The following is a 26,199-nucleotide window of genomic DNA, read 5'->3' on the forward strand; positions in this document are numbered from 1 at the left end:
CTAGATATTTTCCAAGACACTTCTATACAGCTTAAAGTGACATTTAAAGGCTTATCTAGGTTATTTGGGTTACTGGGCAGGCTAAGGTAATTAGACAAGTTATTGTACAACTATGGTTTGTTCTGTAGTCTATCAAAAAAAAAAGTTAGCTTAAAGGGGCTAATAATTTTGTCCTAAAATGGGTTTTAAAAAATTAAAAAACGCTTTTATTCTAGCCGAAGTTAAGCAAATAAGACTTTCTCCAGAAGAAAAAATGTTATCAGTCCTTGCTCTGTTAAACATCATGTATAATCCCCCACCCCAATAAAAAAAAAAACTTTTTTGTTGTATTTCAAGTTTCTGCAAAGATTTTTATAAATAAAAATATTACATAAATGCAATGAACATGACCTAACAAATGACAAATGAAATAAACAAATTTCCTTTCATTAAATTTGAGCTTAAAAATGTGCGTGAAAAAATAAATATTTGCATGAATTGCAGCAAAATCTGACACACTAAATTGAAAAGTCAGGATCAAAATGAAAAACTAAATTGATGTAGATTTGTTTGACATACTTGTCATTATTCATTTATACTTAGGAAAGCCAAAAAGGTCAAATTCTGCACACACAAATTCATAACATTTAGAATTTTATAAAAAAAAAAAATTTAAATTAGGGCTGTCAATTGATAAAATTTATGTCAATTGATTAAAAACATTAACTAATTAATTACACTTTTTTTATTTAATCATGATTAATCGCGAAAAGCCATATTTATTACAGAAATAAAAACACAGGCATGTAAGTGCCATTTGACTTTCAAAACAATCAATGTCAATAACAAACAAAAATGATGTCCATATTGGATTCTAAGTGGATGTCAAGCGTTTGCCCTTGTTGCTAGAAAACGCACACACAACACACACACACACACAAAGACAGACAGACAGACAGACAATGCACGCAGTGCAGCGCATCCGGTGAGCGTCTTGTATCAGATTCATCAACACGCATGATCGCATTCTTAAACGAAGCAAATTTTAAATAGCGTTCTAAAGCATGGCTGTATTTCACAAGAATTCTGACACAACAACGTGAAGCAGACGCTCCACAAAAGTTGCGTTTAGGGGGAAACACTTCTAACTTAATGAAACATTTGAGGCGCAAGGAATCAACTTAAAGGCAGAGGAATTTGGGTCTTTGACAGCTTGCAGCATCATCTGGCACTTTCATTGAGTACATTTACGTGGACACCAATACTGTAAGGGTTCTGCCACTCTGGTCTTGTAAACTCTTGTTTTGGTGGGAGAGTCCAGAAACTAGCTCTGTCTTGTTCTGTCCTATTGTGCTCGGCTCGAGTTTTCTCGGGGTAGAGCACTTGTTTTCTGACATTGTGTGTGTCTCTGGGTGCGGGCGCCAGGGTCTGTGCGTGCTTGGGATGGGCGCTCTACTCGTTTTTGTGTTTTGTTCTGTCGGCATCTCTGTGTTTTATTCTCAGCATTTCAGTTTGGTTGGTTTTGGTTTCGGTCGGTGCTGAGATGAAACATGCACATTGTTTATGTGTGAGCGCACAGTGAGGTGTTTACATCTATCGTATACTTGTGTCTTGCGTCTGTTTATGTTGTTGTTGTCTAAGCACATTGCTGGATGTTTACATTGTGGTCGCGTGCTTTTGTGGTGTGCTTTAGTGTTGTGCTTGCTTATGTATTGTCTTGTGAACACGCGGTTAATGAGTTTTCTAATTGGCTGTGTGTTCTAGTCTCATTTTATGTGAGCGCATGGCTTGTGTTGTCTTTTTGTGTCATGTGCTCTCCTGTCTATTGTCTAGTCCCATCCTCCTTGTTAACCCATTATTAGTTTTTTAGGTTCACCCGTTTAGGTGTTAATTTACTTCTGCTTATATTCTCCCCATGTCGGCTGTCCTGTGCCAGTTCATCGTCGATTATTTCCCTGTCCTGTTGTGTCAAGCCCTGTCCAGCCCTGCCTTTTCCTGCCAGTCTAGTCAAGTTTGTTTTTTGCCATTTTATTTAATGTTTTCCCCCACTTCCCTGAGTCTTATTTTATTTTGTTACTAATAAAAAACAATATTTTGTCTGCACTTGTGTCCTCACTCCTTTTTCCCCAAACCCTGATCAAGACAAATACTTAGATTTTATGATTATGATATCAACACGCATGATCGCATTCTTAAACGAAGCAAATTTTAAATAGCATTCTAAAGCATGGCTGTATTTCACAAGAATTCTGACACAACAACGTGAAGCAGACGCTCCACAAAAGTTGCGTTTAGGGGGAAACACTTCTAACTTAATGAAACATTTGATGGCGCAAGGAATCAACTTAAAGGCAGAGGAATAGGGCCTTTGGGTCTTTGACAGCTATTTTTGATTAGCTTAAAGGACCAACCGAGTCACAAAATGCTGAAGTTTTTCTTTCCATTCGCCATGCAGAAACTTTCCTTCTAAAAGTGCTTCCTTGATCTTATCCATATTTCTTTGTACATGTAACACACATCGGCCACAACAGAAAATAAAAAAAGCTGCAACTGTGTTAATTGCGTAATTTTTTAATGCGTTAAATATTTCAAATTAATCACATGCGTTAACACGCAAATTTTGACAGCTCTAATTTAAATACAATCTTTACATTAGATTTAGACACAAAAATAATTCATGAAAAAAAAAAAAATGATGGAAGGGCAAAAGGCCAAATTGTACACACACAAATTCAAAAAATCAATCAATAAATAAAACCGTGACAAAAAAACACCTAAAATGTAATACAAATGTTTTCTTTACATTAGAAATAAATAAAAATAAACAATAAAGGAAAGCCAAAAGATCAAATCCAACTAAATTTTGTTTAAAAAAAAACTAAATAAAATTAATAACAAAAAAATAAAGTGTGACAAAAAAAAAACACCTAAAACATTTTATGGATTTTTTTCTGCACATTAAATGAACAAACAAACAAACAAAAAAAACCTTAAGGAAAGCCAAAAAATTCAGCACATACAAATTTAAAAAAAAATAAATAAATAAATAAATAAATAAAGTGTGACAAAAGTAACACCTAAAATGTATCCCGAATGTATTCTTTACATTGGACTTAAAAATAAACAAACAAATAACCAAATAAATAAATAAATAAATAAATAAACAGTTTATGGAAAGCAAAAATAAATAAATAAAGCGTAACAAAAGAAACACCATGATGTATTCTGGATGTTTTCTTTACAATAAACTTAAATAAAAAATTAAAAAAACTCTAGTGCAAAGCCAAAAAATGTCAGGTGAAAAAAAAGGTGTTTGCTATTTTCAGCAGTGTGTGTTTCACCTGTGTTGGTGTAGAGTGGGCTCTCCACAGTTTTGGCCATGCACTGCAGTTTGACGGGCTGCAGGGGGCAGTCGGTGTGTGTGAGGGTGGGCAGGCTGTTCAGTGTGTCTCTGGCCACATTCGCCACCTCTCTCATACTGAAGATCTTTAGCAGCTCGCAGCTCACAGTGGGGAAGGATCGCAGGAACACGGCCTGGAGAAACATAGACATAAGTACTAATACACACCGTCACGCTCTGTGAGGTAAATACAGGACATGCAGATTCTGAATGTGTTGTGCATCTTCTATATTATATTTAGCCGAAAAAAAATGCTTCTCTGGTGTGGCAGGGGAAGGATAAGAAATCATTAATCATTTAGAGTTTCTGAAGAATTGTTTTTGACTTACACAGGTTCAACAACAGTTTGTTTTTTATGTTAATGAGTACATTACATGTCTAAAAAAATCCAGTATACCCTAATTGACAAGGTTTTGCTATTTGAAAAAATTTGGTCCCTTTTTATTTCCTTTCTACAAACTGGTGATTAATATGTTTACTATGCCTTTAGTTCCTACTTTTACCAATGGATAACACTGATTTGTGGTTGGTTGAAGGAATGTTTATTTTTTTGTTTAATGGGTTGTTATTGTAGTTTTTTGTATGTTTGTTTGTTTTTGAATGTATAATTGTCAAAATGTAAGGTTTATGTTTGTATTTTAAAAAAGTGTATTTACAAGTAAATGTCTGCTAAAATTTCTAATAATAAAAATGTTTAAACCAGAAATAATGAATTACTGTTTAATCAATAAAATCAAAAATATCCAATGTAATTGTTAATTAATGTTTAATCAATATTTATTGTTTGAGATAATATGATGAACAAGAAATAATTAAGTTACAATTATACACATATAGTAATATAATAGAGTAATAGAATAATATTAAATTATAATATTAGTATGTTATAATATAAATTATATTAATAAAGTGATAAAATAAATGTAGTTATAATAACTAATAAATGTCTCATATTGGTGAAAAATATCCAAAGGCATTAAGGCATATGATATTATATTTTTATGTATTTAAAACACTATTTTATTAATTCTTAGTTTTATAACATTTATGGTTATATGATTTCATTATTGTATATTGTATTTATTTTATTTACTTAAAATTATATTTTACAAAACATGTTGATCAATTGATTGTTTTGGATAATGGCAATAATAATAATAATAATAATAATAATAATAATAATAATTTTTTATTGAAAAATATTTAACTAGAGCTGTAATAATAATAATAATAATAATATTAATAATAATTTATTATTTAAAAATATTTAACTAGAGCTGTAATAATAATAATAATAATAATAATAATAATAATTATTGTTATTATTACTATTATTATATTATTATTATTATTATTTAATTATTATTATTATACAATAATAATAAAGATAATATTAATAATAATAATAATAATAATAATTATTATTATTATTATTATTTATTTATTATTTAAAAATATTTAACTAGAGCTGTAATAATAATAATAATAATAATAATAATAATAATAATAATAATAATTATTATTATTATTATTATTATTATAAATATTATTGTTATTATTATAATACAATTATTATTATAATACAACAACATAAGTTGGCGGTTCATTCCGCTGTGGCGACCCCAGATTAATAAAGGGACTAAGCCGACAAGAAAATGAATGAATGATGACTATTATTATTAGTAGTAGTAGTAGTAGTAGTAGTATAAGTATTTGAAAGAAATATCCATGTAGTCACTCTCCAAATATTCTGTTTTGTAACTGTGTCTTATCTTATTGTAAGTTGTCCCTGTACTAGGCGCCTTGACGTTGCGCCTTGACATTCTTGAGCACTGGATAAAATTGTTCTGCCTAACTGAGCTGAATATTTGCACGTATTCATAACCCATGTAACCCTGAGTATGATGTATAAAAGCTGGGAATACCCCAGTCTTCTTTAGAAGAGAGCAATAAACTGTTGGATTCACATCTCTCAGTTGTTGTTGCCTTCCTGGAGCTCCAGCTTACTGAGGAAACACACAGACGGTCTGCAATTTATCCCAACAGTATTATTATTAGTATTATTTTAATGGTTTAAAACCTAGTTTGTAAGAAAATAGCCATTTTTATATGAATAAACTTATGAATTTAATTACATGCCAGCATAAAAAACTACAGTAAAGATTTTTTTTTATATTTAACATAACATTCCATTTGAGCAGTAAAAGATTCAAATTTATATAGTTTATATAACTCATTATTATTTTGTGATATATAGACATAACAAAATCTAATTACATATAAATATGAATTAATAATCCCTAATTCAAACTCATTTAATAGATAATATACATTTTTATTTTGTATATTTATTCATAATAAGATTTTACACGAGTTTTGATATATTTTCTTTCTTATTAATAAAAAAAAAATCCACACATTTGGCAACAATCTCACAGAAAAAAGCCTTGAAAACAAATCTCGATAAACAATTGGATGAGTGTTCCTTTAATACGAAAACCAAATGCTTATTAACACTCATTAATTATAACCCAAGAGACGGAGTTAATGTGTGTAATATGCAATTCAATATTTTGCAGAATAATTGTCACAGCACTATCATCTTCCTCCAAACACATTTGCACAGTGATATAGTGAAAATCATTCCTTTGGCGCAGCAGGAGACGTCAAACAACAGATGTAAACGAAGGCGCACACACACACAAGAACACACACATAAACCTGGCCCAAATCCAGTCGTCTGCATGTGTTTTTGGATTATGCCTCGGTGTCCAAAGACGCTTTGTTTTCTTGGCAGTGTTAATTGAAATCTGCTCTCCTGCTGGGCCTCCAGAACAAGAACAGACCTGACTGAGGGTTTCGGTGTTAGTGAATGTGTGAACGGCGGCCCGATGGACACGCAGAGTTTGACGGGCCGCGACAGTGTGTGTGCTGGGCTTTTAGCAAGCTCAGCGTGCGTCTCTGTTTGTGTATATCGAGAGCGGATTAGCTCTCTATGGGCTCACTGAGCTTTAGACGCCACTATGCTAACAGAACAAATGTGGGTCGGGTTGAAAAACGAAGAGCAGTGCTTGATAAACATTGCTAATTAGTGTACTGTTAGTGTGTGAACTGATTGATTTAGGCTGCATGTCCATATACAGTTGGAGACAAAATTAGTAGCCCTCCTGTGATTTATTTTTTCCAATTATTTCCCAAATAATGCTTAATAGAACAAGGAATGTTTCACTGTATTTCCTACTATATTTTTTCTTCTGAAGAATGTCTTATAGATAGATGGATGGATGGATAGATGGATAGATGGATAGATAGATAGATAGATAGATAGACAGACAGACAGACAGACAGACAGACAGACAGACAGACAGACAGACAGACAGACAGACAGACAGACAGACAGACAGACAGACAGACAGACAGACAGACAGACAGACAGACAGACAGACAGACAGATAGATAGATAGATAGATAGATAGATAGATAGATAGATAGATAGATAGATAGATAGATAGATAGATAGATAGATAGATAGATAGATAGATAGATAGATGGCCAGATAGGCCAGATAGGCCAGACAGAAGCCACTCCCTGTCTAGAATTTGCCAAATGGCTTCTGATGGACTCTCAGTCCATACGAAAAAATCTTCTCTGGTCTGATGAGACTAAAATGGAACTCTTTGGAGTGAATGCCAGGCGTTACGTTTGGAGAAAACCAGGCACCGCTCATCACCAGGCTAATACCATGCCTAATACCATGCCTTAGCCTCATCACCAGGCTAATACCAGGCCTAATACCATGCCTTAGCCTCATCACCAGGCTAATACCATGCCTACAATGAAGCATGGTGGTGGCAGCATCATGCTGTGGGGATGATTTTCAGCAGCAGGAACTGGAAGACTAGTCAGAATAAAGGGAAAGATGAATGCAGCAATGTACAGAGACATCCTAAATGAAAACCTGCTTCAGAGTGCTCTTGAGTGGCCCAGCCAGAGCCCAGATCTAAATCCTATTGAACATCTCTGGAGAGATCTGAAAATGGCTGTACACCATTGCTTCTCGTCCAACCTGATAGAGCTTGAGAGGTATTGCAAAGAGGAATGGGCAAAAATTCCCAAAGACAGGTGTGCCAAGCTTGTGGCATATTCAAAAAGACGTAAGGCTGTAATTGCTGCCAAAGGTGCATCAACAAAGTATTTAGCAAAGGCTGTGAATACTTCTGTACATGTGATTTTTTCAGTTTTTTTATTTTTAATAAATTCCCAACCATTTTAAAAACTCTTTTTTTTCACACTGTCATTATGGGGTATTGTGTGTAGAATTTTGAGGAAATAAATGAGTTTATTCCATTTTGGAATAAGGCTGTAACATAAAAAATGTGGAAAAAGTGAAGCGCTACAAATATTTTCAGATGCACTGTATGCATAATAATTGCATATTTGACATTTGCGCATCCCCCAAGCTCTAAACAGTCAATAAGAGCATCTGTATGTGCAGCAATACCTTGTTTTGTCATTATGAAAGCTGGACAGTTCACATGAGAGGCAAAGCACAGTTCAACGTACACTCAATAGGCCCTATCATACACCCGGTGCAATGTGGCGCAAGGCGCGACGCAATTGTTGTTTGCTAGTTTCAGCTTAGCGCAAGAGTCGTTTTGACGTTTTGCAACACGCTGTTTAAATAGCAAATGCATTTGCGCTCATATGTGCGCCCATAGGTGTGTATTGCTAGCATGTGGCTATTTTGAGAAACTATAAAAGATTTTTCAATAGACCAGAAACAAAGCCGGTCTATTGTCCAGTGCAGAGTGCGTTAGTTGTGCACCTTGGTTACACACTGCTTAATACACAAAAGATGTAGAGCAATACGCAAATATCTATTAAGGATATACTGTATATAGGATATAATAAGAATATAAATAGGATATACATATAAAGGATTAAAATATTACAAAAACAAATTGTTTTCTAGCCTACATTAATATTAAAGAAACTGCCTTCATGCCTTCTTCATTTCGGGGGGCTTTTTCAGTTTATCTGTGACAATTTGCTTTTGTATAATACTATTATTATTATTAGCAGTATTATTTATTATATGCATATTTTACCATTATTTTTTGACCACTCTTTGTTATTATTGTTCATTTTTTTCGTTTGCTGGAAATTAGAACTGAATTTAGAAATAGTTTTGAAAAAAATCTTTGCGCTTAACAAACTAAATTAATTATGTATAGGCTAATTGATGTCTGTGCATACAAGCTTTCCCTATCCATGAGAGCAAAAGTGAAAGTTAATAATTTATCTCTCATTTTCGCACAGCAGATGCTCTGTTTAACTGTTTTCTTGTTTGTGAAATGCTCAGTTTTTCCACTTACACTTACTTTACGTCATGTAAATAGCAAATGCACGATGGCGCGATGCAACAGACTTTTGAAGGGAATAGGAGATGAGACTCTAATTGATTTATTCTCAAAACACACCTATAACAAATTAGGAGAATAAGCTCAACCCTTTTAGACCATACACCATAGCGCAAAGCGGATTTTTCCGTCCTTATATTAGCAAAAGTGGATCCTGACATGCCCTGAATGCGATTGCGCCCTGCGCTTTGCACTTTGCGCATGGACCGTCAAAATAGAGCCCAATGTGTTGTAGAAGCAGTGTGCTGCCCCCCACACTGCCCCCTATTGTCAAGCATTTGGAACTACAGCTGTCAGCCAAAGAACAACTGTTAGTAAAAAGAGCAACGGTTTTGTTCTGAAAGCCACGGTATTGCGATGGTATCGTAGTACCAGTGTATCGTACAACACTATCTGTCTCACCTGTGTGTGTGTGATGGGGCTGATGCCTTTACTTTCATGGGACAGGAACAGGTGGATGGATTTGAAGAGTTCATGAACAGAGCAGCGAAACTCCTCTTCATTCTGTCCTCCAGTAGCTGCCGCATACAGACGCCGAGACTGAACAATGTACTTAAACAAGTACTCTGACGCCTGTGGGACACATGACAACCAATCAGCTGTTGCATACACAGCCTGACAAATTTTGACAACTTTTACTAAAACACACATATTATATATTAATATACATATAAATATAATAAATATACAGATATATAGAGTTGAAGTCAAAATTATTACCAATTTATTTGTCTTATTCAGTATTTCCAATTTATATATATATATATATATATATATATATATATATATATATATATATATATATATATATATATATATATATATATATATATATAATTTATATATAATATATATATTTCGGCTAGAAAAATAAATATTATATATATAATTATACATACAGTTGAGTCAGAATTATTAGTCCACCTTTGATTTTTTTTCTTCTTTAAATATTTCCCAAATGATGTTTAACAGGGAATGGACATGTTCACAGTATATCTGATATTATTTTTTTTCTGGGGAAAGTATTTTTTGTTTGATTTTGGCTAGAATAAAAGCAGTTTTTATTTTTTTAAAAACCATTTCAAGGTCAAAATTATTAGCCCCTTTAAGCTATATTTTTCTTCAGTAGTCTACACAGAACAAACCATCGTTACAAAATAACTTTGCTTAGTTAACCCTAACTTGCTTAGTTAACCTAGTTAAACTAGTTAAGCCTTTAAATATCACTTTAAGCTGTCTTGAAAAATAATGAGTCAAATATTATTTACTGTCATCATGGCAAAGATAAAATAAATCAGTTATTAGTAATTAGTTATTAGAGCTATTATATTTACAAATGTGTTAAAGAAATCTTCTCTCCGTAAAAAAAAATAAGAAGGGGGCTAATAACATAGAATAAGAAAGAAAGAAAGAAAGAAAGAAAGAAAGAAAGAAAGAAAGATAGAAAGAAAGAAAAAATGAAAGAAAGAAAGAAAGACATTTGAGTTTTTACTTTGCTCTTTTCAAACATTTCAATCAGAATGGGCAAAAATACCCAAATATTCACGGCACACACTGCGCCCAAAAAGCTTTGAAGGATTGAAGGTAAGAAAGTGGGAATTGCTTTCAAACAGCACCTCTGAAGGGTGTAAATGAGCGTGGACGCACTGACGGTCCCACGACAGGTCATGAAAACAGAATGAGCCAATGAAGGAAGAAAAGACAATGTTCAGAGCTTAAAAAAAAAAAAAAAAAGAAGGCTGGAGAAGAAAAGCAGATGCATCAGGGGAGGAAGCTTAAAAGATCAGAACAGAGAACCTGCAGGATTCATTCAGAGTTCCTTTCAATTTGACAGATCGACGGAAAGACTGGAAACCAAAAACTCATTTCTAAATTCAGAAGCAATATTTGTCCCATTTAAATTGATTTCCAGGAAGCTTTGGTAAGCCCACATGGAATTTGCGCTGACAAAAACCTGCAGATTATTCAATCTATTCATAATCTAATTTATTTCTGGAAATAAAAACATATTTATTTATTTATTTGTTTGTTTGTTTGTTTGTTTATTTATATTACTGAATAAGATACAAATGTTTATATGATTTGCGCACAACATAATGAATTGTATTATATGAGGGACCTACTGTCTTGTTTAGAAAACAGAATAGCAGCCGCTCTCTTGTCTTAACAAATAAAATAAAACTTGTATTTTAAGGTAATGTAATTTATTTTAATTGTTAAGATTTCAGCTCCTATGCTTTTAAAATCCTTCCACATAAATATGCAGATACTTTATTTATTTATTTATTTATTTAATATACTAAACATTAGAAAATCATAAAAAAATAAAACTAAAATATGTTAATATCGATGCATAAAATACATCTTAAATAAAATAATAATAAAATAACTTTTAAGTTAATATTTTAATTTAACTTTAATTTAAAACAGTCAAAAAATAATACATTTTCAAATATTCAAATAATTAACTTGACCAGAAAATTAGCATGAGGTGAAAAACATCCCTCTAGTAAACTAGAGCTAGTGACGCAGTGCTCCACATTTTATGTGATGACAGCTTAAGAATAAAGCTGTGTTGGCTAATCAGAAAGATGAAAACTGATGCTGTTGTCATGAGGTAAAGCCCCTTTCACACAGTAATACTGGTAAATATCCAGAAAATCTCCGGAATGACTTTACTGGTAAATAAAAAAAATAAAAATAAAAAAAACCCGCTGTTCACATACAGTAGACGAGGACGTTCCGGAATTTTTCTGGAAAAGACTGAAGTAACGTTTTTCCACTCAGAGTTTACTTTTTTAAATGTGCGCGCACAGCATGCTCGCAGCAAAAATGCAAGGTGTGCAGGGTGCATAAGCAGCATGCAAACGTTCATAGCTGTTAGTAAATTATTCAAAAGATGTGCCTCTCCATGCAAAAAGTGTGTTCGGTGTGATCGGCTTGATATGCAGTCAAACTTTAAAAAATATAGAAAACAATATTACTTAATCATTTAACTGATACCATTAATCGGTTAAAAACGCACTCTTTCGGTTAACGGTTAATTGGTTTTTATGAGCATTCCTAATACATACTGTAGGTATATTTTTAAAAATGCCTTTGTTGTTTTAAAAAAAAAATCTCCATCCACATTAAATTCACTGTCAAGAGCATGCTGGATCAACACTAAACACAGAATTAAGAGTTCATGTGAGTATGTTGAATACAAAGTCAACCCAAACATATGAACAGAGGAGAATATCATTGCGCAGCGTGAATGACAGAATTTATGACGTGTTTGCCACAAATTTGTGGAATTTACCTCAATCATGTCTACTGTGCAAATTTAAATAATTGAACTTGACCAAAAGCCTGAGGTGAAAAACATCCTGCTAGTAAACTAGAGATAGTGACACAGTGCTCCACATTTTATGTGATCCCAGCTTAAGAATAAAGCTGTATTGGCCAGTCAGAAAGGTGAAAACAGCACAAATGCTGTTGTCATGAGGTAAAGCCCTTTTCACACCGTAATACAGGTAAATATCCTGAAAATTTCCAATATAATTTTACTAGTAAATTTTAAAAAACACTGTTCACATTTCAAAATACAGGTAAATTCTCATTAAAAAATCATTAAACAGAAATGAGCTCTAAACAGCTGCACTTGTATTTGTCAACATTGAAGTGGTCAGGCTTTTGTTGATGGTTTCACTTTTATTTAAAGTTTAAGCATTCGTGCAGCTACTTTGTTCCAGAGGCATCCAAAGGCAGAAGCACTAAATGCAGATAAATATTTACACATTTGACATTACAAATTTTGTGGATGGATCAGTGGATTGTAAACAACTTCGATAAAAACATATGGAGGAACACTTTTGCAAGTCAAGATGTACATAAACATTTTATTGATAATTTTTTCTTATCATTAAGTTGGCATTTAGAAGGAACATAGAAACGTTATCTGACTAACATCTAGTAGTTAAATGTGTCTGGAAAAATATTCAAAGGCTTTTATTTTCATGAACAGCACGGATGTAAATGTGTCTGAATGTTCTGATGGCTGGAATAAACGTCTCACGTCAGCGTTTTCTAAACGTAAACATACTCTTTCCAGCAATTTTCCTTCTGCGTTCACACAGAGCAGCATTATGGCAATGCTGTGTGACTGGTTGGAATTAAGGGTAGCAAAAAAAAAAACAACAACAACAAAATAAATTTCATTGCAACATTTATAGCATTAGTTTAATTGCCCAGGTGCATTTATTTTTTTGTTTTGATTTAAATCTCCTCATTTCGGTGTCACTTTTCCTTCAAGTCCTTGTTCATTTCTGACACTGACATATTGAGGCACATGTTTGGTTTTTCTCACCTTCAAAACCTGCTGGATCTGCTCCTGGTGCTCGGCATCAATGATGCGATCCACATACCACTTCAATACTCGGATCAGATCCCTGCAGACGCAAGCAGAGCATATCAGTCAACAAGATCCAGAGAATACTCTTGGCTCCATTTTGCTGTCTGTGTGTGTGTGTGTCTGTGTGTGTGTGTGTGTGTGTGTGTGTGTGTGTGTGTGTGTGTGTGTGTGTGTGTGTGTGTGTGTGTGTGTGTGTGTGTGTGTGTGTGTATCTGTGTGTGTGTGTCTGTGTGTGTGTGTGTGTGTGTGAGAGAGAGAAAGAATACTGAACGTTCCTGTTTGTCCTGCAGGGAACATGCATAATATTACTGTACACAATATTCATAGCCAGTGCTCAAGATTCTATACAGTCTCTATAATGACACCTGTGAGAAAAAATAAAAATGCATGAGAAAATCTTTGCTGTTTTCACACCAAATGCGGCATGCATGAATAAATAGTGCTATTCGTGTGTAAATTGACACATGAACATTTTGAGTTTACTCGCTTTATAACGGGTCAAATTCGCTTCAATAGACGTAGAGTCACATCATAGGCAGGGCTTCTATCTGCTTGGTGGCTCGAGCTTTATGCTTAATGGCTAACATGGATTTAATACCCAAAACAAATCAATAAAACAATTACCTTGTGCAAAAAAACAAAAACAATAAAAAAAAATCAAGAATTGCATTAGTTCAGCTCATTTTAAATAAGTAGTTTGAACAAGCCAAGCAACAAAAATGATTTTTTGATGGTATTGGAATTTAGATTCTAGCATAATTTTTGTTTTTGACTATAATGTAAATTACACTATACATGTAAATTCATTTGATAATCTGACACAAAATGGTCAATAATATTCAATATACAGTACATAAAGTAAAATAATTTACCAAAGTTTCTGGATTTGCATCAATACGCATGCTTTAAGTGAAATGTGTCTTGTGTAATAAACTACTCACAATGTAAGGCTTAACAACACCCTTTTATGTACATATTTTACTGTACATTTTAACATAATACAGGCGACGCAGTGACGCAGTAGGTAGTGCTGTCGCCTCAGAGCAAGAAGGTTGCTGGTTTAAGCCTTGTCTCAGTTGGCATCTCTGTGTGGAGTTTGCATGTTCTCCCTGCGTTTACATGGGTTTCCTCCGGGTGCTCAGGTTTCCCCCACAGTCCAAAGACATGCGGTGCAGGTGAATTGTAAGTGTGTAAGAGTAAGAGTGTGTGTGTGAATGAGTGTGTGTGGATGTTTCCCAGAGATGGGTTGCGGCTGGAAGGGCATCTGCTGCGTAAAAACATGCTGGATAAGTTGGCGGTTCATTCCGCTGTGGCGACCCCCGATAAATAAAGGGATTAAGCCGACAAGAAAAAGAATGAATGAATTAGCATAATACACAGTAGAATATTTGAAGGAAATAATGAGAATGGCTTCCTTTTTGTTAAACCTTTTCTATTTGGCATCATTGCCTCATGCAACATTCATTTTTAATGTAAGCTGTTGAGATTAATTACAAATGAAAGAAAAAAAAACAGTAATAATTGGAGTAAAACCAGGTCTTTCAGTAGGATGTTGTTGATTTTTGGAAGCCCAGGAGTATAATTTGGCCATAAGGAACAAAAAAAATTTACATTTCCCAGCATGCGATTGCAATTAATGTTAACTACGGCATAATACTAGCTCTAATTCCCCCTAAAGATCCCATTTAAAAAGCAATTAGATCTTAATTAAACACACTGTCCCACCTCACTAATCTTCAGATGTGTTGTGATTGTAATATTTCAGAGCAGTTGATTCAGCTCAAAAGTCAATGCTACCTGATAACAGATTCTTTTTTTTTAACAGTTTTGAACAGTTTTATTCTTCATTAGGTTCAGTTTTGTTTAAGAGCTCTATTTTGATAATTTAGGTGCAAAGTCTAAAGTGCAAGGGACAAAATCATTAAGGGCATGTGTCAGTAACAGCCTTTTAACCCTTCACCTTTGAATTCGTGAATTACTCCTCCCACATACAGAGACAAGCAGAGGACATTCTACAGTTTGACATATATTACTGCTGTACATGATGTACTTTTGAGGCTTTTTTAGTTGAGAATGTAGTTGTTTTGATTGCAACTATTTAGTTTATTTATAAGGAGATTGCCTATTTTAAATATTTATAACTTCTGAGAGACAGCGCATGACATGACTATGTTTATTCACAAGATGGTGACAGAAACCGCATAATAAGCATAATTTCAAAGAACATCTGATCAAATCATTATTAAACAGATAAATGTCTTTATAAGTCGATCTCTCTCTTTTGTATGTTGTGCTGTATTTATACCATAATAATATAGTGATCTCCCAATTGCAACAGAGAAGTAGGACATCTCTGAGATAGCATTTCATGCCGTTCAGCCTTATAATCTTAAAATGTGAGCAAAAGCATCTGTTTTGTCATCAATTTAGACATTATGCTAGAGAATCAATCAAACACTAGCTACAAAGTGACGTTGGTAATTTAGCAATGGTTTCTGCAGTTCTGATGTCAGCTGCAGATGTAAATGAATGGTGGAAGAAAGTAGTTCCGCTGTTCATGCTGTTTTGAAATAAAGGTTTTTATTATTAAAGGAAACTTAACCCAAAACTACAAAACCCTGTGTGAAAAAGGGCTATGTGGTAAAAACTGTATATTACTTCAAATTACTACTACATACTTGATTTGAATTCTTTCAGTTAGATCCTATTCAATTCATAACCAAAATTCTGAAAATATGTAGATTGTGCTATAAAAGACCAACATAAAATACAACGCCTTTTATTTTACACTGCTCTGATAGATTCATAAATGTGAATATTATTCAATGACTTTGACTGTTTGTCCAGCAACAGTAAACCTCAGTAAATGTCCAGCCAATTGCATCAGGTACAGTTACTTCATGCGTACCCGCACACAGACAGACAGGCAGACAGACAGACACACAAACACAGACAGGAACAGACACACATACACCTCTGTTCTACACTCAGACAAACAGACCTTCATCACTGCAGCATCCATCAGATTAACCAGTGTGTGACCATCAATGTGTTTTTGAGCATGCTGAGAGACACAGAGCTGTGTGAAGAATGATGTGCGTGTGTTTTTGTGTGTGAGGGAATAAAAAAACATTCAACTGAAAACAGACTGTAAAACAGAGTAATCCAGAGGGGATATTTTTTGCAGGGTTTTCTAGGTCCTTTTGTAAAATAAAATAAAATAAAATAAAATAAAATAAAACAAAATAAAATAACAAATAATAATGAATAATACACTTAATAAACCCAAAGCAAAAAATATAATAAAACAAAATATATCAATAAAATAAATGTAAACACAAGTAAAAATACTCATGTATTTAATTGTGTTTTGTTACTTGTAACCAATCCACATGGCTTGTACTGTATCTTGTTAACTCTATATATTATCATATCGCGTCTAAAACCACATTGAAAACATGACAACTGCCACTTTGTTACGGATGCACTGCCATTTGTCGTTGCTATGGCCTCTGTCAGCTGTTCCTACACACGTCCGGTGGTCAAGTTTCAAAATAGTTCAGCCTTTGCCACTGTGTGGATTAATACTGAATGTGTGTCATGGTTAAGAATAAAGCCATATGCTGGTGTTAAACTGCATTGCTTTAATGCACTCCTGCATTGGGTTCACACATACACTCTGCACTCTGACTAATTAAAAATTGTTGATAAGCTGTGGTGGGCATTTCTCTCTGTCTCACACTGAATGCAGTTGACCAATTGCAACAGACTGGGTCATCAGACCAATCAGTGCAGAGTAGCATCGCGCTAAGGAGGACTTTGGGAACAAATAAACTGCTGAACGAATCATATGGAAGTCGCTGGGATAACTTGGTAAAAAAAATGCATAAAAAATGCATTAAAAATGCATATTATAAGACAATGAAAGTGTTTTTTGACCTTGCATGCATATCAGCCTGTTGTTGGAGACCCCCAAATCCAAAATTTGACCTTTTATAAAGTAAAATAGGGGCTCTTTAAGAAATATAAACAGCACATCATCAAATTACACACACATAAAAAATGGGTAAAGTTTGGCTTTACAACAAAAGAGGCAACCAATAAAATAAAATTAAATAAACTTAAGTGATTTTGTTTTCATTAGTTGAATTTAAATGAATTAATAATTAAGTAAGTTATTAAAATAAGAAACAAGAAAGTTGGGGCAAGAGGAGCGACACCAGAGAATAACATACTGAGAGAGAAACACAGGACAGCATTACAGCACAGAGTGACAGGAACAGTGTGAGTGAGTGTTTTACAGGCCGCCTACATTCACCTCAATCTGACATAAGAGAGAATGAGCACAACACTGCCCACACACACAAACATAAACACACACGCACACGGACGAACGCACACACGCGCGAACACACACACACACACACACACACCTAATCACTGACAGATAGAACACACACAGTAGACAGGTGAACATGAGAAAAAGAGAAAGAAAAAACAAAAGCAGAGAGGGAAAAACATAGCAGAGAAGGAGAAAACAAAAACATTATAAGGAAAAGACAAAAGAGCATAAACATAAAACATAAACAAATGCATTACCTTCTACAGAACAAAATGTTTACTGTCATTAAAATTAAACCGGTTACAACAGATAAAGCAAGAAGCAAGTGTGCTTTAAATTAAATTAAATTACATGTGATATAAGAAATGTTAATATACAACACAGTGTAGTTCACAAAATAAAACTAAACTTATAAAAAAAACACTAAACAAAAAGACAAAACAAAACAACAATTCTTTTTTTTTTTAAATAATAGCAATTATAATCAAATATTCTCTAAATAAAAAGTTGATTTCGATTTTGATACTTCAATATTAAATAATAATGAATAAACAGTAAAAATGTTAAAAACATTTAATATACATAACGTAAAATGAAATACATAATGCGTACAAAACACATCAAAACAAAACAAATTTCAAAACAAAAAGAACTGTTTTGTAATTTGTTATAATAAAATTATAATAATAAATGTTTTTACAAATAAAAAAGTTTCAAAAAATTCATATCAATTTCAGATTCGATATTTCAATGTTAAATAATGAATAAACATAATAAAATTGTTGACTAACATTCAATATACGTAATGCAAAATGAAATAATACAATAAATATAGAACTAAATATATAATTAAAATAAAAATTCTAATTCTTTAAAAATAAAAAGTAATATTAAAATCCAAACAGATGCAGAATAACATCACAAAATACAGTTTGAATTACGCTTAACATCATAACAATTGTACATACACACAATGTAAACTAAAGAGTAAATAATAAACTGTTGGAAAATACCTGTATATAAATACCATACTGAAAATAATGTAAATATATAGTTTTCAGTTCTGGTTTAAAAGATTAAACAATTAAAATAAATACGAATAATAAAACCAATGCCAAGAGCGAACTTTGTACCATAAAATAGCTTAAATAGAAAAAAAAAAGTAGCAAATAAGAAAAAAATTAAAAAGAGCAGTGCACACCACCTTCCAGACCACACAAAAACTGCATTGTCAGTAAAATGAAACCTGTTATGACAGATTAAAGCAAGATGTTGTGCTCTGGGCTCAGAGAAACACGACCGGTTTTAGTCTACAAGGCCTGGAGCTCAACAAAAAACACCTTTCATCTTTTTATGTTAGCAAACACAACTTTCACAAAAGCATAACACACACTTTTAGAGAGAAGCCATGGGATATCCAATAGTTTTTCTAAGTTCTTTGAAACATTTTAACTTGTGTGCCATTTATATGAATGCGAACTACTAAATCAACCACCGGACTAATTATAATGATATTTAGCTGTGCAATAATAATAATAATAATAATAATAATAATAATAATAATAATAATAATAATAATAATAATAATAATAATAATAATAATAATAATAAAACAGAAAATAAACAATAAACTATTTAAATGTAAAATAAAAATAAAGAAATGATAAAAATAATAATTAAATTAAATAATAAAATAAAATAACAAAAATAAATATTTAATTATATAAAATGTTAAATAAAAATAAACCAATTATAAAAGTAAAACAAAGCAAAATAAAACAACAAAAATTTGTAATAAGTAATATAAAAAGTTAAATAAAATAATTAAATTACAAATTTTTTTTATAAATAACATAAAATAACAAAAATAAGCAAAAATAGTAATAAATAAAATAAAAGTAAACAAATAAACAAACAAATAAAAAAAATAAAATAAAACATAAATAAATAATAAATCAAATCAATTACAAAACAAAAATTTAAATTAAAAAATAATAAAACTGTATTGTTTGACAACTTGCATTTTAATATAAAAAAGGTAAAAGACTTGAGAAACAAGTTAAAAGTCAAATCTTCTCATAACGTGACACATCTCAAAACTGTTTCCTCATATATACGATGTAGCAAAAGCAGCAAATGCCAAAAGATAGAAAGAACAGTTGAATACAAAAAACAAAACAAAAAAAACACTCAAAACAGAAGTGATTCTTAAAAATGTTTACCTGTAGGACAGGGCTCCGGCAAAGTGGTTTTCAATGTAGTTGTCCATTACAGGTTTGAAAAGCTGGAATTTGCTGTCCTGCAGCAAATTTATAACGTGTACCTGAGGAGAAAATGAATACTGTCACTTCAGTAAGACTTCAGTCTTTAGAAGAAAATATTCACACATCAACAACTGGCAGATCTACAATAGTTATAATTGGTAAATCAACCACTGTCAAATCAGCATTTGGTGAATCAACATCTGAGGGTGAATCAACTGTTAGAAAGGGAGAATCAACCACTGGTGAATCAAATTGCTGGCAAATAAATTTTTGATAAATCAGTTTCTATATGTGAATCCTATACTGAATCAGTAAATCTACTTTGGAGAATCAATTCAATAAGTAAATCAACAATCATACTTTATGAATAAAAAATCAACTTGGGAAATCAACTTCTATAGGTGAATCAAATGCATAATTGATGAATCAAGCACTGGCAAATCAACATTTGGCAAATTAACATCTGTAGGTGAATCAACTGTTCAAACAGTTTTTTTTATTTTTTTATTCAAGTTCTATAGGTGAATAGACAATTCGAGTTGCATTTGGCAAATCAAAATTTGTGCATGAATCAACTGTTGAAACTGGTTAATTAGCCACTGGTGAATCAATCTACAGGCAAAAACATTTTTGGTCTTTCAAGTTCTACAGATAAACTAATCATTTGATTTGCTGAATCGATCACCATCTCTACATCTATTTTGGGGAATCAACTTCAGTGGGTAAATCAACAATTTCAATTGAACTAAAATTGTTGGGCAAATCATTGAATCGATGAATCAACTGTCAAAATTGGTGAATCAATCATTGGCAAATCAACATTTGCAAATCAACATTTGTGGGTGAATCAACCACTGGTGAATCAACATTTGGTAAATCAACATATAATGAATTAACTGTTCCAACTGGTGAATCAATCTGCAGACAAATACTTTTTTGGTAATTTAAGATCAATATGTAAATCAACATACAAAATTACTGAATCGACCACTAACTGTGAATCTACTTTAGAAAGATAACCATTATAGTAAACCATTATAATTGGTCAATCAAGGTTGGGCAAATCAACATCTATAAAGTCGGTGAATTAACTGTCATAAATGGTGAATCAACCACTAGCAAATTAACATATGGTAAATCAAAATCTAAAGATAAATTAGCTGTTCAAACTGGTGAATCAATCTGCAGCCAAATACCTTTTAAGTAATTCAAGTTTAAGAGGTGAATTAACCATCAGAATTGCTGAATCAACCACTATCTCTAAATCTACTTTGAAGACTTGAATTTAATGAGTGAATCACCCATTATAATTGTTGAATCAATGTTGGACAAATCAACTTCTATAAATTGTACTGGATCAACCAGTGGTAAATCAATCTTCTGGCAAAAAATGTTGGTAAATTATTTTCTATGGGTGAATCAACCGAAATTCTTTGTGAATCTATGTTAGGAAAATCAACTTCTATAAGTAAATAACCTGCCATAATTGGTGAATCAACTACTGGTAAATCAACATTTGGCAAATGGCAAAGCAACATCTGTAGGTGAATCAACTGTTCAAACTGGTAAATCAGTCACTGGTGAATCAATCTGCAATCGAATTTAACCAACTTTAATGGGGAATCAACTATTATAATTGGTGAATCACTGTAGGGCAAATCAACATATACAGTTGAAACTAGACGGTTGCATATACTCTAAAAAAGGAACATAACCATTTAAAATATATATATATATATATATATATATATATATATATATATATATATATATATATATATATATATATATATATATATATATATATATATATATTTGATGGTAAATCATACTAAACGTTTAATATTTTAGGTCTGTTAGGATTACCTAAATGATTTACATTTAATTTTTATTAATTTCTAGACAGTCAAAAGTTTACATACATTTCGTTGGTATTTTTTTAGCTTTGCTTTTAAACTGTATAAGTTTGATCAAATGTTTTTGGGTATCCTTCCACAAGCTTCTCACAATAGTTTGAAGGAGTTTTAGCCCATTTCTCTTGACAGAATTTGTGTAGCTGAATCAGATTTGCTCGCACAAGCTTTTTCAACTATGCCCGCAAGTTTTCTATAGGATTGAGGTCAGGGCTTTGTGATGGCCACTCCAAAACATTCATTCTGTTGTCCTTAAAGCACATTTTAACTTTAATTTGGCAGTATGCCTAGGGTCATGGTCTGTTTGGAAGGCCCATTTGTGGCCAATTTATAGTTCCTTAAATACTACTCTACAGTTGTGCCTCCAATTAACTCAAATGTTGTCAATTAGCCAATCAGAAACTTCAATCAACATCAATGGGTGAATCAACCAGTATAATTGGCCAATCAATGTTGGTCGAAACAACTTCTATTAAGTAAGTGAATCAACCGTTATAACTGGTGAATCAACATTCCACAAATCAACATCTTTAGGGGGATCGATCATTCGAACTGGTGAATCAACCACCAGTGAATCAATTTGCAAGCAAATACATTTTTTGGTATGAATCAACAATAATAATTGGTGAATCAGGTTATCAAGGTGGTGAAACAGTAGGTGAACTAACTGCTAAAACTGGTTAATCATTGGCAAATCAACAGTTTTTGAATCAAACATCTTTAGGTGAATCAACTACTTGAACTGGTAAATCAACCACTGGTGAATCAACATTTGGCAAATCAACATCTGTAGGCGAATCAACTGTTACAACTGGTGAATCAACGTACTGGTGAATCAATCTGCAGACAAATACATTTTTGGTACAATAGGTTTAATGGGTGAATAAACCATCAGAATTGATTAAATGGCCGCTATTTGTAAACCCACGTTGGGGAATCGACTTCAATGGGTGAATCAATAACCAACAAATAAATTGCCAGTGAATCAATGCTTAGCAAATCAACTATAATATAGCTGAATCAAATTTCTTAATCGGTGAATTGAATCAACTTTTTGAGAATAAACTGTCATCATCAGTGACATTCCATATATGTAATGTGCTAAATATGCCACATGGTGAATCAACTCCAATAGAGCAACCTTCATATTTAGTGACTTAATCACTGGCAAATCAGTTGTGTTGCAGATTTGCCTTTGTTACAGCACACGAAGAAAGACAAGGAATGACTGCCCAAGACAAAAACTGACTGCAGAATACAGCATCTGCCCAATCAAAATCAAGTTTTCCAGAGCATCATCTAAAAAGTCAAGTTATTGTATAAATCGCTTCCCACACAACCCTAAAGAACGCTCAATCATGCGGAGTTTATTTAAAATGTGCTTTCTGATCTAGAAGAGCTTTGTTCTGCCTGATATAAAGAGAATATGAGGACAGAAGTTGGATTACAGCAAAAGAAGTCTAAGATGGATTTTATGAGTTGCCATATTCGGCATGTAACCGTGGTAACGCGCCGGAGGAGAGATGAGGAAAGCATCTTGTACTCATTAACGGCAAGAAACCGTCTCCTTGTGGAAGAGATGGATGAGTTTGGATGAGTTCGCAGTCAAAATATGAAGCGTATCTGAGGAAACTGGAAACTTGAGAGCAGCGCAGTGTCTACATCTCACACATTCATATTCATAAGTACATCACTCACCAGGCAGTCAAACACCTTTAGACCATAACGCTGGGGACTCTCGTCTAAAATCCCAAACAAGGTATCCAGAGTGTCCTGTAAAAACTGTAGAGACAGTCAGTTGTTATAAAAAATCCAGTTTCTGCAGCGTTAGCAGTTACAGTATGAGTTTTATACCTTAACAATCTCTGTGCCATCAATGTCCTTGAGTTTGGACAGGCAGTCAATGATTCTGTCCGGATGGACCCTCCATTTTAGCAGATCCAACATGTCACCTGAAAACAATACAATAAACGTGCACTTATTAGTTGGACGCATTTTATATTGGGTTTTGCATCCCCTCCCATCAGAGGGTTTCCATGAATCTGCTATATTAGTGATTAAAATATAACTTATCTAGTTAACGTTAGTTTGTTCACAATAGCTTGTTGCAAAGTGCACTGCAACTAACAAGCCAAAGCTGTTTCCCGTGCATTGTTTTATTTGTGACCATTTTTCAATTAACTTTAACTTGAACACAGTTTTAATTTAACATTATTGGCCACAAGTAGCATATAGTTTAGCTGTGCATTTGCTAAATGAGCACTGTGCTAGGCCCGAACTGAGCCCACTGTATAGCTGCATCCCAAATGGCACACTATACACTATGCACTCATGCACTATGTACTTATGCACTTACACACCAAATGGCACACTAATGTTTTTTTACTAAGTGAAAATTCAAACCGTTTCCCTAATGACGTTTGACAGTTGCCAAATCCGTGAAATAAATGACAGAATTATCAAATAATACCTGCCATGGGTATATCCGCATTCACCATCGGGAGGCGCTATAATCACTCTCATAAGAGAATTTAGCTTTCACCATCCAAAATAAAGTTATCCAACATGTGCGCCCGATAGCTCCGCCCCATCCGCTACGTAAGCAAACCTGCAGTCGTTGAGTGTGTGAAGTGTCCATCATTACACACTTCATTTCATCTTAATTAAAGTGCACTTATTATTTTTTTACTTTTCAGTGTGAACACACTACTTACACTATTTATACTACAAAATGGCGTAGAATAGTGCATAAGTATGCGATTTTGGACGCAGCTTATGTTTTGTATAATCGATTTATATTCTGTTCTTAAGTGACTTGGTTATTTTAAGTAAAATTTTAAGCCTTTTTTAATTTCTTGATTTTATTGTTGGGATTAATTTTTTATGATAGTTTTTCGTTCTTTATGTAAAGCACTTTGAATTACCACGTTGTATGCAATCTACTACAGTATAAATAAACTTGCATTGCACTGTCATTGACTAGATAAAATTACAGAGAAAAGGAAAATGGACACAAGATCATTTTTCAGTGCACCAAAAAGCCAAGTAAATACAATTTGGCTTTAAGAATGGTTGCTTATGAAAATACTAATGTCACAATACCTATCACAGGCAAAGGAGACTTTGTCAATCAAGAGCAGGGTCAATGTCAATCAAATATACAGTGGTAAGGGTGTTGTGCTTTTATTGAAAGAGCCCCTATTGAGAGTTTTCAAAAATGACCTTCCATGTAGTGTGTAACACCGATCTAAGTGAAGTGAAATATCCAGCTAAAGCTTAAATCTGAAAGTGGGCAGATTTTAAAACTATTGATTCATCTAAAAAAAGAGTCGACTCATGGTGGTTAGAATGAATCATCTTTATAACGAGTCTTTAGCCGTTTCGGCGTGACGTGACTATGAAACATAATTGTGTCGGGAAAATTTAAACCTGCGCCCCACCCACTAACACAGCAGCAAAGACTAACAGATCCTGAAGTCATGAGTTAAGAAGATGCTGTGCTTACCTGGATATTATTTTAAGTGTGAAGGGAAATAATTGATTCGGCAATCTACACGCTTACAGTGGGCGATTCATTCGTTTGTTAAAGGAAGAATCAGAAAAGACTGATGTATGAGACTTGTGAGAATGGACAGACAATACACCAGGGGTGCGTGCAAAATAAGGCCAGTTTATTAGGTACAAAGGCAGCCTGCTGCGCGCTGGTGGGCGCTACAACCCCCTGGCTGGGTGGGGATGTGATATTTGGGCAAAGTAGAGTACAGGTGAGATTCGAGTGATCCTTGTTTACGAGCTCATTTGCGTTTGTGAGCTCACGTTTTACTGCCGTTTGTCATTGCTATGGCCACCGACAGCTGATCCTACAGATGTGCAGTGGTCAAGGTTCAGAATACTTCAGCTTTTGCTGCTGTGTGGATTAATACTGAATGTGTGTCATGGTTAAGAATGCAGCAATATGCTGGTGTTTGACTACACTGCTTTTGGTGGTAAGGTGTCTGAATAACACTGTTGAGTAAGGTTTATTATGAAGCGTGTTTCGGGCGACCGCTGCGATCGGATCCTAAATCAATGTTGGGGACCTTGGGGACCAAACACAACAGGCTGTCATCGGTCCAATCAGCACAGATTAGCTTCGCGCTAAGGAGGGGTTTGGGAACAAATGAATCGCTGAACGATTCATATGGGAGTCGCTGGGATAATTAGGTAAAAATAAATTCATATTATAAAACCATGAAAGTGTTTTTTTACCTAGCATGCATTTCAGTAGGTTGTTGGAGATCTATATAACCGAAATATGACCCTATTTCATGTATAATATTGGCTCTTGAAGGGATAATGACAGAATTTCTAATGAACATTTTTTTGAGTTGTGGCTATTCAGCAGATGAATATCACAGGCTGACTATTTTACAGTATGATCTGTCGATTTAACAAGTGTAATGTAAACAATTTAGTTATTATAAGTATAAAAAATATCTTTTCCTGCTT

General features: G+C 33.4%; 1 protein-coding gene across 2 annotated transcripts in view; it reads right to left on the reverse strand.

Moving 5' to 3' along the window:
* The window catches only part of dock4a (dedicator of cytokinesis 4a), a 199,006-nt gene that overhangs the window by 60,372 nt on the left and 112,435 nt on the right, over positions 1 to 26,199 (reverse strand). For both annotated transcript variants that reach the window (XM_087312229.1, XM_087312228.1), the window contains 6 exons: positions 23,566 to 23,663; positions 23,410 to 23,493; positions 19,757 to 19,857; positions 13,148 to 13,229; positions 9,202 to 9,372; positions 3,321 to 3,513 (listed from right to left, as the gene is read on the reverse strand). In XM_087312229.1, the coding sequence (XP_087168355.1) occupies positions 3,321 to 3,513; positions 9,202 to 9,372; positions 13,148 to 13,229; positions 19,757 to 19,857; positions 23,410 to 23,493; positions 23,566 to 23,663 (729 nt within the window). The remainder of the gene's footprint in view (positions 1 to 3,320; positions 3,514 to 9,201; positions 9,373 to 13,147; positions 13,230 to 19,756; positions 19,858 to 23,409; positions 23,494 to 23,565; positions 23,664 to 26,199) is intronic.

The sequence above is a fragment of the Danio rerio genome, chromosome 25 (genome assembly GCF_052040795.2).
Source record: "Danio rerio strain M-AB ecotype USA chromosome 25, GRCz13ab, whole genome shotgun sequence".
In the NCBI taxonomy this organism is placed as follows: Eukaryota; Metazoa; Chordata; class Actinopteri; order Cypriniformes; family Danionidae; genus Danio; species Danio rerio.